The following is a 12,117-nucleotide window of genomic DNA, read 5'->3' on the forward strand; positions in this document are numbered from 1 at the left end:
CCGCTAATAATTGAAGGCTTGGCCTGCTGTGCGGACCGCGGAGCCCCCTGGGGTTACCATGGTGAGCACTTCACTGTGCATTATTTAATTTGATATTTTTAAAAACCAGCTTTGCAGCCCAGACTCCAGGGAGAGCTGCGGGTCAGATCTCATCCCTGTAAAAGAATGAGCTAAAAGGTTTTGGAAGCCACAGTGTCTTCTGGGACAAGAGGAAGAAGATACAGAGGCTGGCCTGGCATTGGTAGCTCACGCCTGTCATCCTAGCTACTCAGGAGGCTGAGATCTGAGGATCGTGGTTCAAAGCCAGCCCAGGCAGGAAAGTTCAGGAAACTCTGATCTCCAATGAACCACCAGAAAACCGGAAGTGGTGCTGTAGTTCAAGTGGTAGAGTGCTCACCTTGAGCTGAAGAGCTGAGGGATAGTGCCCAAGCCCAGAGTTCAAGCCCCATGACTGACAATAATAATAATAATAATAATAATAATAATAATAATAATAATAATAATAATAATAATAATAATATGTAGGGCTGGCAGGGACTCTGGCTTTTCCTGGCCCTCTTGCTAGCTCCAGGCCAAGCTCCTGACTAGATGTAAGTCCCATCCAGGTGCTTGCCACGTCCAAGCAGCTGGGTTCTGGGGAGCATGAGGACGGATATGGGGGTGACAGGCATGGAAGGCGTTGGCAGCCACCTGAGGCTCGGTTTTGCTGCTGTAACAAGTGAGCCCTCATCTCAGTGTCTTTCCCACAATCCCATGCACAGGCTTCAGCTCTGTAGGGAAGAAGTTTCCAGAAGGAGAGGCTCAGAAGAAGTGTTGTTGGAGACACATATGCCAGGCCGAGGGCAGAAGAAGAGAGGGAGGGTCAGCCCCTGAGCTCGGCCTTCTTGTTGGAGCGCCGCCTGCCCGGCCCCTCGTGGCACCTCATTGGCCAAAAGGATGTCATGTGACCACAAGTGACACCAGCGAGGCCAGGGGTGATGGATAATTGGGACAATGCCAGCTGCTGGTGACGTTTGTTTGTTGTTTGCTGTCCTGGGCCTGAACTCAGAGCTTGAGCTCTGTCCCTTAGCTTTTCCTCTCAAGGTTGGTGCTCTGCCACTGGAGCCACAGCTCCACTTGTGGCTTTTTGGTGGTTCATTGGAGATCAGAGTCTCACAGACTTTCTGGCTCAGGCCGGCTTGGGACCATGATCCTGAGATCTCAAGCCGCTGAGTAGCTAGGATTACAGGCGTGATTACTGGTGCCCAGCGCACTTGTTTATTGATTCTTACTAACATCTGTGATAAAGTAAATGACCCCAGCTACTGTGGGCTAAATCATGTGTTACCAGAATACCCTTGGTGCAGTCCTGATGCCCAGAGCCTGCGTTCCAGGTAAAGGGAGGCCCGGTGGGAGAGGCTGGGCACAAGTGTGGGGACACAGCCCAGGAGAGGTGCACAGAGCCCCTCCCCCTCCCCGGCCTCCAACCCCGCCGCACACCGCACACCCAGCCTTCCTTTGTTTTCATCAGGTGGGGTTTTGCTATGTCGCCCAGGCTGGCCTGGAACTCCTGGTCATCCTGCGTCTGCCTGCCCAGAAGAGGGCTGGCAGGTGTACCACGGCACCTGGCAAGAGACAATATGCACACATGTGCACACACACACACCACACTCTCAGAGTGCCTCCTGCCAGCCTTCCTTCCTTCCTTCCTTCCTTCCTTTTTATTTTGCTGGTCCTGGGACTTGAACTCAGGGCCTGGGCACTGTCCCTGAGCCTCTGTGCTCAAGGCTAGTGCTCTACTACTTGAACCACAATGCCACTTCAGGCTTTTTCTGAGTAGTTTATTGGAGATGAGAGTCTCACAGACTTTCCTGCCCTGGCTGGCTTTGAACTGTGATCCTCAGATCTCAGCCTCCTGAGTAGCTAGGAGGACAGCCATGAGCCACCGGTGCCCGGCTCAGACAGACATCCTTAAAGACTCACCTTCTACAGCCTGCTGTATGAGATCATGCGAAGTCAGATACAGACTTGAAACACAGACGGACGGACAGACATTCAGATGGACAGACAGACCAACGACTGTCTCCTGGGATCCAGGGGGACATGGATAAACCAGGCAAAGCAGACAGCAGCAGGTGGACCAGCCTCAAATGAAGGCCGCGCCTGCCCCCTGGTGGACAATTCCAGTAGTGACCTGTCCTAAACTTTAGGGACAGTGCCACTGTCCCTAAACTTGACCCGCAACTCGTGGAATTCTCTGATGAGATACTGGTGGATGTGGCCGGGGACCCGTGTCTACAGTGTGCAGCGTTGAACATCCTTGAAGGTTTTTCTGTGTTTTTTTTTTTTTTTTTTTTTGTCAGTCGTGGGGCCTGAACTCTGGGCCTGGGCGCTGTCCCTCAGCTCTTCAGCTCAAGGCGAGCGCTCTACCACTTGCGCTACAGCGCCACTGCCGGTTTTCTGGTGGTTTATTGGAGATAAGAGTCTCACAGACTTTCCTGCCAGGGCTGGCTTTGAACCATGATTCTCAGAGCTCAGCCTCCTGCGTAGCTAAGATGGCCTGAGCCACTGGCATCTGGCTCCTTGCAAGCTTTAAGAGAGGATGTTGATTGAGACTTAAGAATGCAAGTGACTGGGCCTGTTGGCTCACACGTGTAATCCCAGCTACTGAGGAGGCTGAGATCTGAGAATAAGCCATTCAAGGGACAGCGAGGGTAGAAAAGTCTGGGAGAGTTTTATCTCCAGTTAATCAGCAAAAAGTAGGGCTAGGGGTGTGGCTCAGGTAGCAGATCACCATCGGTGAGCAAGAAAGTTAAGCCAGAGCTTGAGGCCCTGAGTTCAACCTCCTGGTCCTATTATTATTATGGCCAAAAAAATGAATGGATGAAGCCGGGCACTGGTGGCTCATACCTGTAATCCTAGCTACTCAGGAGGCTAAGATCTGAGGATCGCAGTTCAAAGCCAGCTCGGGCAGGAAAGTTCATGAGACTCTTATCTCCAGTAAACCGCTAAAAATCCGGAAGTGGTGCTGTGGCTCAAGTGTTAGAGCACTCGCCTTGAGCTGAAGAGCACAAGGACAGCGTCCAAGCCCAGAGTTCAAGCCCCACGACAAAAAAAAAAAAAAAGAAAGAAAGAAAATGAATGAATGAAGAAACAAGCAAACAAAATGTGTGAGTACTTGATTTGGGTTTAGCATCAGATGTTTGGTCTATAATTTTTCAGGAAAAGACTTGAAAACCAGGGCAGGGTCTTTATATTTACAAGCAATCATAAAAAGGGGGCGACATGGATTCATTGCAGGTTCTTTATAATTCTTTAGCCTGCTTTTGGAGGTTTTTCTTCATCTTAAGGCTCTGACTCTCACTGCTCTTTGCCTGTTATAAAGATGAAAAGGTCATAAGCAGGATTTGAGAACTTCTGCTTTCTGAGTTACAGTGGGCCCATGACAGCTACGGTTTGATTGTCCCTTCCACCTTCCATCCTCAGGAAAACAACAACAAAAGAGCTCAACCACGTGCTGGTGCTCATGCCTGTAATCCCAGCTACTCAAGAAGCGGAGATCTGAGGTGATTTGAAGCCAGCCCAGGCAGGAAAGTCTGTGAGACTCTTACCACCAATGAACCACCAGAAAACCAGAAGTGGCGCTGTGGCTCAAGTGGTAGAGGATTAGCCCTGAGCAAAAAGAGCTCAGAACCAGGACTGGCACACACACACCGAAGCATAGTTTTCCTCCACACTTTGTGATGCTTCCTTTTCTCTGCCCTGAGCACAAATACATTTTTTTCTTCCTTTGATGTTTGCTGGACGAACAGATTGGGGGTGAAAAAAAGTCACAGAAGCGCAGGACCCCAAGGTTTTCCCCACGGAGTCCCCATTTCTGCCCCATCCTCACACTGGCCCCCATACTGATTGCCGGGGACTCCCAGCAGGGACCCCCAAACCCCAGGGTCAGCCTCTCCATACCAGCCAGGTCTCCTGACAGATCATGAGGAGTTTTGCAACTATGAAATCGGCAGCTTTTTCCCTTCCCTTCCCTCCCTCCCTCCCTCTCTCCTTTCTTCCTTCCTCCCTCCCTCCCTTCGTTCCTTCCTTCCTTCCTTCCTTCCTCCCTCCCTCCCTCCCTTCGTTCCTTCGTTCCTTCCTTCCTTCCATTTTCCAGTCCTGAAGCTTAAACTCAGGGCCTGGGCGCTGTCTCTGAACTTCTTTTGCCCGAGGCTGGTGCTCTACCACTTGACTCACAGCGCCACTTCCAGTTTTCTGGTGGTTCAATGGAGATAAGAGTCCCATGGACTTTCCTGCCTGGGCTGGCCTTGAACCAAGATCCTCAGATCTCAGTAGCTAGGATGACAGGTGTGAGCCACCACCCCACCACCCCACCATGGCCATTCTGGCTCTACCTGGCCTAAAGTCATTAGAGCACACAACCTTTCTATTCTGTAAGGCCACCCGCCTCTGGCATTTAGTGGTGGCCATTCTGCTTTGCTAGAAATGGTTTCAGAGTTTCTTTCTGCAATTGCAGGCCCCTCTGGGCCGGGGCCCTGGTGTGTGTGTGTGTCTAAATCCCTGTTCTTGGGGAGTGAAGTTGACGGGTGATTATTTTCGTTGCATCTCTGTGGTTCCAAATCCTCTTCTCACCCCACTTTCGGGGCCGTGGCTGGCGGCGCTTCCTCTCATGCAGCCCCGGCTCCTGGCAGGCTGGAACATAAGAAAAGCATTCAGGGAACTGGCTTGGGGCTGACGCCACGATCTTTGCAGAAGTTGGCCCAGGGAGGGCAGGGGCACAGCGAGGTTTGCACATTCCGGGTGGGCAGACACCTGCCTGAGCGGTGGGCAGACCCGGCAGCCGGGGTGCACGGAGCAGCAACGCCAGCCAGCTCTCAACAGCCCCGGAAGGAGCTCCGGCTTGCAGTTCTGGACCCTCGGGGTGCAATTAGCAAACACAAATTGTATGCTTTTTTTTTTTTCTCTTTTAAGGAAGTAGAGGGAGGGAGTGGGGCCTGGCTTTCTAATGTCAAATATGCTCAGCATTTTGCAACGAGATGAACTTCTGTGCCTGGGTGCATGGCCCCACACAGTGACTCAGTAGGTGCTGAATTACGGTCCTGTATTCCACGGGGACAGGAGAATATTATACAGCAATGAAAAAGAAAAATAAACACAGAAGATAGGTGAATTGCTTTGTAGTACATGCACAAATAAGATACTCAACAGAATAGTAAATACTTGTGTGTGTGTGTGTGTGTGTGTGTGTGTGTGTGTATACGGGAATGCACATGTGTCAGTCCTGGGGCTTGAACTCACGGCCTGGGAACTACCTCTGAGCCTTTTTGCTCAACTAGTTGAGCCACAGCTCCATCTCTGGCTTTTGGGTGGCTAAGTGGAGCTAAGAGTCTCTCAGACTTTCCTTCCTGAGCTGCCTTTGTTGGAATCACAACCCTCAGATCTCAGTCTCCTGAGTAGCTGGGATTATAGCTTAGCTAGAAATGAGCAGGCCAGGGGTCTGGCTCTGGGGGTCATAGTCACCCCCTTTCTGGCCTGTCAGGGCGTCTCTGTGACCAGATCTTATATTCTTCTGCAATTACCTGAGTGAAGCAGGAGCACATGACCTTCATTGGTGGCACCTGGGAATCTGCATTTCATCACCGAGCAGCTGACAAAGGGGTTGGAGTGCGGGTTCCGGGGCCCCACCCTGAGCATGGAGTCTCTGATGGGCACCCCTCCCCCTAGGTGTGGACAGCCTTTCACCCCGGGCATCCCCAGTTCTCAGCCACGCCCGCATGACTCCACAGTGGGGGAGGGGCCTCTGGCCTGCTCTCACCCGATGGCACCCCGAGCGTCTTTTATATTCGTTGATTTTGCTTTAGGAACGCCCCCCCCTTCCTCCCTCAGGTCTTCCTCTGCAGCCTAGGCTGGCCGTGAACCTGTGATCCTCCTGCTTCAGCCTCCTGAGGGCTGGGATTACAGACGTGCGCCACCACGCCAGGCTGGAATCAACGGTTGTGTTTTTGTTGTGTGTTGACACTGCTTCAGTCACTGGACGAGCATCCTGGCGCTGAGCCGCAGCTCCAGCCCCGCACTGCGCTGTGACTCCTTCGTGGGGCGAGCGTGGGGGGGGGACAGGGAGGACACACAGCCTCCTCGCTCCTCGCTCTCCCCTGTGGCTGCCGTGTCAGATGGGGGATGTGGAGGGAGTACTAGCAGGGAGCATGTGTGGCTCTCGTGGTGGATGGGAAGCGGGGCCAGCAGGGAGTGGGGGGTCCTCCCTCAGAGACACCCCCCGTGTCCACCTCCCCACGGTCCCCGCTGGCTGGGGACCGAGGCTCACGCCTGTCATCCCAGCTACTCAGGAGGCTGAGATCTGAGGATCGCGGTTCAAAGCCAGCCTGGGGAGGAGAGCCCGTGAGACTCTGATCTCCAATGAACCACCAGAAAACCGGAAGTGGGGCTGTGGCTCAAATGCTAGGGCTGGGAGTGCAGGAGGCCATGGTCGGCTGCCGGGTTCCTCTGCTCAGTCTCTCCACACCACACTCAGCAGCCTTCGCCTCTTCCTTTGCGATGGAAGGCATTTGGAACCTTGTGTCTTGGGGTGCCAGGATCCAAGATGCCCTCCCCCCAACCGGGGGAGGGTAGAATAACCCCCTCCTTCCATGTCTCCCCTCTCCCCCATGTAGCCCCTCTGGGTGTTTCCCTGACTGTGGCAGCAGGCCGCCTCGTTGGGACTCAAGCCTCGTCCTGCAGGACATGGCGGAAGGTGGGGGGGCATATGCGGAGGCCGAGGTCAGGGGAGACAGCGAGGGCTGCACCTGGTGGCTCGGGCCTGCAATCCTGGCAGGATTTCAGACAGTGGAGGTTCAAGCTTCAAGTGGAGGCAGAGAGTGGGAGGTTCGAGCTTCAAGGATAGCTGGGAGGAGAGGAGAGTGAGGCCCTCATCTTAACACGTAGGTTGCACGCAGTGACAGGTGTCCCTTAGCTCAGCTGCAAAGGAAGTGTCCACGGGAGGAGGATCGTGGTCCAGGTGGGCTCTGGGCCAAAATGACAAGCCCGGTTTTGAAAAATCGCCCTCCCCCCAACCCTACCCCCCACCCCCCCCACCCCTCTACCCCCTACCTCTGCCGCCCCTGCTGCCTCATACAAGAAAAGCTAAAGCAGAAAGGGCCGAAAGCACGGCCGAGGCATGAATGATCAGTGCAGTTCTGCCAGCCGGGCCGGGCCCAGGGAGCCCTGGGCAGTGCCTCATCCCCTGCCCCTTGTCCCAAGTTGGGGGGGGGACACTCTGGGCAGGGGAGGTGCCCTTGGCACCCTCAGAACCCTATATCCTTGCTCCATCCTGGCTTGGAATGGCTGTTCTCCATTCTCCTCCCTCTTCCCCCCCAACAGCTGGCCTTTCCTGGGGTCCCCAGGATCCTCTCACCCCCAACTGGCCATCTTCAAAGGCCCCTGTGTCAGGATGGGCCCCTGGGCCCCCAGGACTCACTGCCAGCCTCTGTGTCTGTGAGGTGAGCATGCGTGCGTGTGTGTGTGTGTGTGTGTGTGTGTGTGTGTGTGTGTGTGTGTGTGTGTGTGTGTGTGTGTGTGTGTGTGTGTGGTGGGGACAGGGCAGGGAGAGAAGCGCAGGGCAGGCAGGCTGCAGGGGAAAGTCGGGGGCTTGCTGGGCTGGCGTCAGTGCCATTGTGCAACCCGGCCCCGCCCTCCCCCCAGATGAAAAGCTCTGCGCACAGGCCTCCCAGTTCCCTTCTTGAGCCACAGCTGCGATGTGGGGCTTCTGGCTGCTCCTCTTCTGGGGTGAGTGTGATTGGAGGGGGGCGCGCAGGGGAGCCAGGGCAGAGACAGGACAGAGACAAGAGGGAGGCCCGGAGGCTTCGAGCTGGAGGCTCCCGTGTCTCAGGGTTTTTGCAGGGATCGTTTGTCTGGCAGCATCTTTTCTTTTCTGGGACTTGAACTCAGGGCCTGCGCACTGTCCCTGAGCTTCTTTTTGCTCCAGGCTAGCACTCTACCACTTGAGCCACAGCGCCACTTCCAGCCTTTTCTGTGTATGTGGTACCGAGGAATTGAACCCAGGGCTTCATGCATGAGAGGCAAACATTCTACCACTGAGCCACCTTCCCAGCCCATGGCAGCGTGCTTTCTGAACCCTGGTCTGTGACCCACAAGGATCCAGCCGGGAGCAGACCGAGTCCCAGAGCCCTCAGGTCAGGCCAGACAGAAAGGAAGCCGTGGGGATTCATGGCCAAGCCCAGCACCCAGCATCATCCTGTGAACTCGAAAGCTGCCCTGTGCCCTGCACCGGCGCTGCTGGAGGCCCCTGAGCCACTGGTGGAGCAGAGGGGGGCCCTAGAGCTGAGCCCCACACCCAGAACCCCGTATCCCAAAGCGCTGGGGCCGGATGTGAAGCCAGGGGTGCTGCCTGGGGCAGGCTGGGGTGCTAGGGAAGAAGAAGAATTTAAGGTGTCCATAAGCTCTGTGCAAGAAGTTACCAGAACCACCCCGGGGCTGGGACACGGCTCAAGTGTCAGAACTCTGGCCTAGCAACCCCAGTGCCATGCAATGCACGTGCACACACGCACACACACACACGTTCATACACAGGCGATGCACACACATGGGCACCTGGGCAGACATGCACACCCAGACACTCACACACCCGTGTGCACACATGCACCCAAACAGGGACACACATGGACACACATTGCACTCTCGTGTGCCCACACGAGCACACACACATGTGAGCACACACACACACAGAATGCAGCTGGGGAAGTCAGGGGGCGGCAGCCATGCAATTGTCCTTCATCCAGCAGTGCGCTCTGCCCTTTCTCATCTGCCATATTCTGTATGCCATACAGGGAAATTCAAACCGTGTGTGTGTGTGTGTGTGTGTGTGTGTGTGTGTGTGTGTGTGCGCACGCGCATGCGTGTGCACTGCTGGTCCCAGGGCTTGAACTCTGGGCCTAGCGCTGTCCCTCAGCTCTTCACTCAAGGTGAGCGCTCTACCACTCGAGCCACAGCACCACTTCCGGTTTTCTGGTGGTTTATTGGAGATAAGAGTCTCACGGACTTTCCTGCCCGGGCTGGCTTTGAACCGTGATCCTCAGATCTCAGCCTCCTGAGTAGCTAGGATGACAGGCGTGAGCCACCGGCACCGGGCTAGACTATTTGTTTAAGTGTAAGGAGGGGGACTGTTTTAGAGTCCTGGGGATACATGTCCAAGAGTGGCTGGTGGAGGTGCAGGAAGCTGCGGCTTTCATCTTTCAAAGCGTCTCTGTGCTGCTGTCCACGGCGGTTGCACTAGCAGCACGGGACAGGCCGCTAGGAAAGACCCGCAGAGCCGCGCGTACGCCACTGTGCTCACAACCGTCAGCCAAGGTGTCCGATGGCTCAGGAGACATGGATGACACACACACGTAGCGAGGAATAGCAGTCAGCCATAAAGATAAGCAAAACATGGCCCCACTTACAGGAAAGGGTGGAGCACAATTCACTGAAGTGAGATAAACCAAGCTCAGTCAGACTGCAGTTGGTTTTTTTGCCTTATTGGTAGAAGTTAGACCTAAAAAGACACATGCATGCATGTGTCTCCCTCTATAAGAAAAATTGTAACTGGGGGGGACTATCTGGGGTGAGCAGGGGAGGGGGAGGGGAACAGTGCATAGAGGAAGATCCATCGTGTAGAAATACATGACATCTATGCTAAGGACACTCACTGAAGGTTGTTGAACAATGGGAGAGCTGGGGGCACGGGGGGGGGGGGGGAGGAGAATCCGATCAACAGGGTTAATTGGATTAAATTCTAATAGAACATATGTGCATGCGAAATACCGTGACAAAACCTTGTCTACAATTAATATACACTAAAAAAACAAAGAATGAGAGAAAAATAAAACAAGTTGGATGCCGGTGGCTCACAACTATAATCCTAGCTACTCAGGAAGCTGAGATCTGAGGATTGAAGTTCAAAGCCAGTCTGGGAAGGAAAGTCCATGAGACTCTTATGGCCCATGAGCCACCAGAAAACCAGAAGAGATGTTGTGGTTCAAGTGGTAGAGTGCTTGCCTTGAGCAAAAGACAGGAAAGGGCTCTGGCCTTGAATTCAAGCCCCACAACTGACAAAACAAAACAAAAACCCCACCAGGTCATGGTAGGGGAGGAGAAAGGGGGAAAGAGGGTAAATGTGATTCCTGTATTTTGTATGAGTGTGTAAAATAAAGCAATGAGACCTGCTGAAATTATTTTAAAATACCAAGAAGGCTGAGGTTGATGGGGCTCATTGCATGTGTGTGGAAATGTCACAATGAAGCCGGGCACCGGTGGCTCACGCCTGTCATCCTAGCTACTCAGGAGGGTGAGATCTGAGGATCATGGTTCAAAGCCAGCCCAGGCAGGAAAGTCCATGAGACTCTTATCTCCATTTAACCACCAGAAAACCAGAAGTGGCACTGGGGCTCAAGTGGTAGAGCACTCACCTTGAGCTGAAGAGCTCAGGGACAGCACCCAGACCCAGGGTTCAAGCCCCACAACCACCCCCACCAACAACAAAAGAAATGTTGGGGCTGGGAAGGTGGCTTAGTGGTAGAGCACTTGCCTTGCATGCATGAGGCCCTGGGTTCAATTCCTCAGCACCACATAAGCAGAAAAAGCCAGAAGTGGCGCTGTGGCTCAAGTGGTAGAGCGCTAGCCTTGAGCTAAAGAGCTGAGGGACAGCGCCCAGGCCCAGAGTTCAGGCCCCAGGACTGACAAAAAAAAAAGTCATAATGAATATCTCCCTCCCTCCCATATGATTCATGTATGCTAATGAAAATGGCAAAAGGAGAGAGAGAAAACCCCAAGGGGGTATAGGTCCTCTGGGGCTGTATACAAGTTCTGGTTGTTTCCCCAGACAAAGCAGTAAACTGAGGCACGGAGAGATCAACGAACTCCTCCAAACGCCATGAAGCCTGTCACAGGTATCTGACTCCAGAATCTGTCTGGTCAAATCTGAGCATTCTGTCAGCGATGAGAGGTGGGGATGTTGGGAGTGAGGATTCGTGGAGCTTGTGGATTGGGGCGGCTTCCTTCGAAGGAATGAAAGACTTCTGGACCTTGAATGCATGAATGTGAGCCTGGGCGTGGGGACCCGCCATCCCTGCCCCTTTTGATAATGGCTGGTGATGAGCTGGATGCAAGGGCTTCCACCTGTAATCCCAGCTACTCGGAAGGCAGAAAAAGCTGGGGGATGGTTCAAGATCAGTCCAGGCAAAAGAGGGCCAGGAGACCCCATTTCCACCGATAGGAAGCTGGGTGTGGTGGGGTATACCAGCTACGTGGGAAATCTTAATAGAAGAGTCCTGGTCCAAGAGGCTGTTGGGAAAAAAAAGCCACAAAAGCAAAAAAGGGCTGGAGATACAGCTCAAGGGGCCAAGTACCTGCCCAGCAAGGTCTTGAGTTCAATCCCCAGTACTGCCAAATAAATAAAACAGGAGAACGGGTGGCGATTATGCTGACCTTGGTCATGAGGATGATGGTGCTGCTGCTGCTGCTGCAGGCGATCGTGGTGATGGTGCCAATTGTGCTGGGGATGAGGGTGGGTGGTGGTGCTATCTCAGAGGGCCAAATATTTCATGGCTGCATCGTTGTTAAGTGTCGCCTTGTCTCCTGTGAAGTTTGGAATCACAGACAGACCATCTCTCTATGTAGTATATGGACATCTTTAGGTACCGTATACAGAAAACAGTATGGTCCCTTATTTCTTCTTCTTCTCCTTCTCCTCCTCCTCCTCCTCCTCCTCCTCCTCCTCCTCCTGCTCCTCCTGCTCCTCCTCCTGCTCCTCCTGCTCCTCCTCCTCCTGCTCCTCCTCCTCATCCTGCTCCTCCTCCTCCTCCTCCTCCTCTTCCTCCTCCTCCTCCTCCTCTTCCTCCTCCTCCTCCTCTTCCTCCTCCTTCTTCTTGTGCTCTGTTATCTTTTGTCATTTATCTCTCTTCTTGGGTCCCCCTCGGGGAGACTTCCCACTTTTCAGAATGCACGTGTAAGTGTGTGCTTTAGAAAACCTTGGTGGTGTTCTTAGGTCCTTACTGTTTTGTTCTTTTTCATGTTTCTTTTGGTATTGGTTTTTAACATTCTCACTCAGATGATAAGTGGTGTCCTTATTTTACTGAACATGGAATG

The 12,117-nt window shown here is 53.6% G+C and overlaps 1 protein-coding gene across 6 annotated transcripts in view; it reads left to right on the forward strand.

Annotated features, from left to right (window-relative positions):
* The first annotated feature begins 7,721 nt into the window (after positions 1-7,721).
* The window catches only part of Adgre1 (adhesion G protein-coupled receptor E1), a 39,632-nt gene continuing 35,236 nt past the window's right edge, over positions 7,722-12,117 (forward strand). For 5 of the 6 annotated variants that reach the window (XM_070008399.1, XM_070008401.1, XM_070008404.1 and 2 more), the window contains exon 1: positions 7,722-7,761. In XM_070008399.1, coding sequence (XP_069864500.1) covers positions 7,731-7,761 — 31 coding nt within the window. In that variant the 5' untranslated portion in view covers positions 7,722-7,730. Of the gene's footprint in view, positions 7,762-10,852; positions 10,920-12,117 lie in introns of all 6 variants that reach the window. The other variant, XM_070008400.1, reaches the window with a different exon arrangement.

This window comes from Dipodomys merriami, unplaced genomic scaffold (genome assembly GCF_024711535.1).
Source record: "Dipodomys merriami isolate MVZ:Mamm:240054 unplaced genomic scaffold, mDipMer1.0.p SCAF_70, whole genome shotgun sequence".
In the NCBI taxonomy this organism is placed as follows: Eukaryota; Metazoa; Chordata; class Mammalia; order Rodentia; family Heteromyidae; genus Dipodomys; species Dipodomys merriami.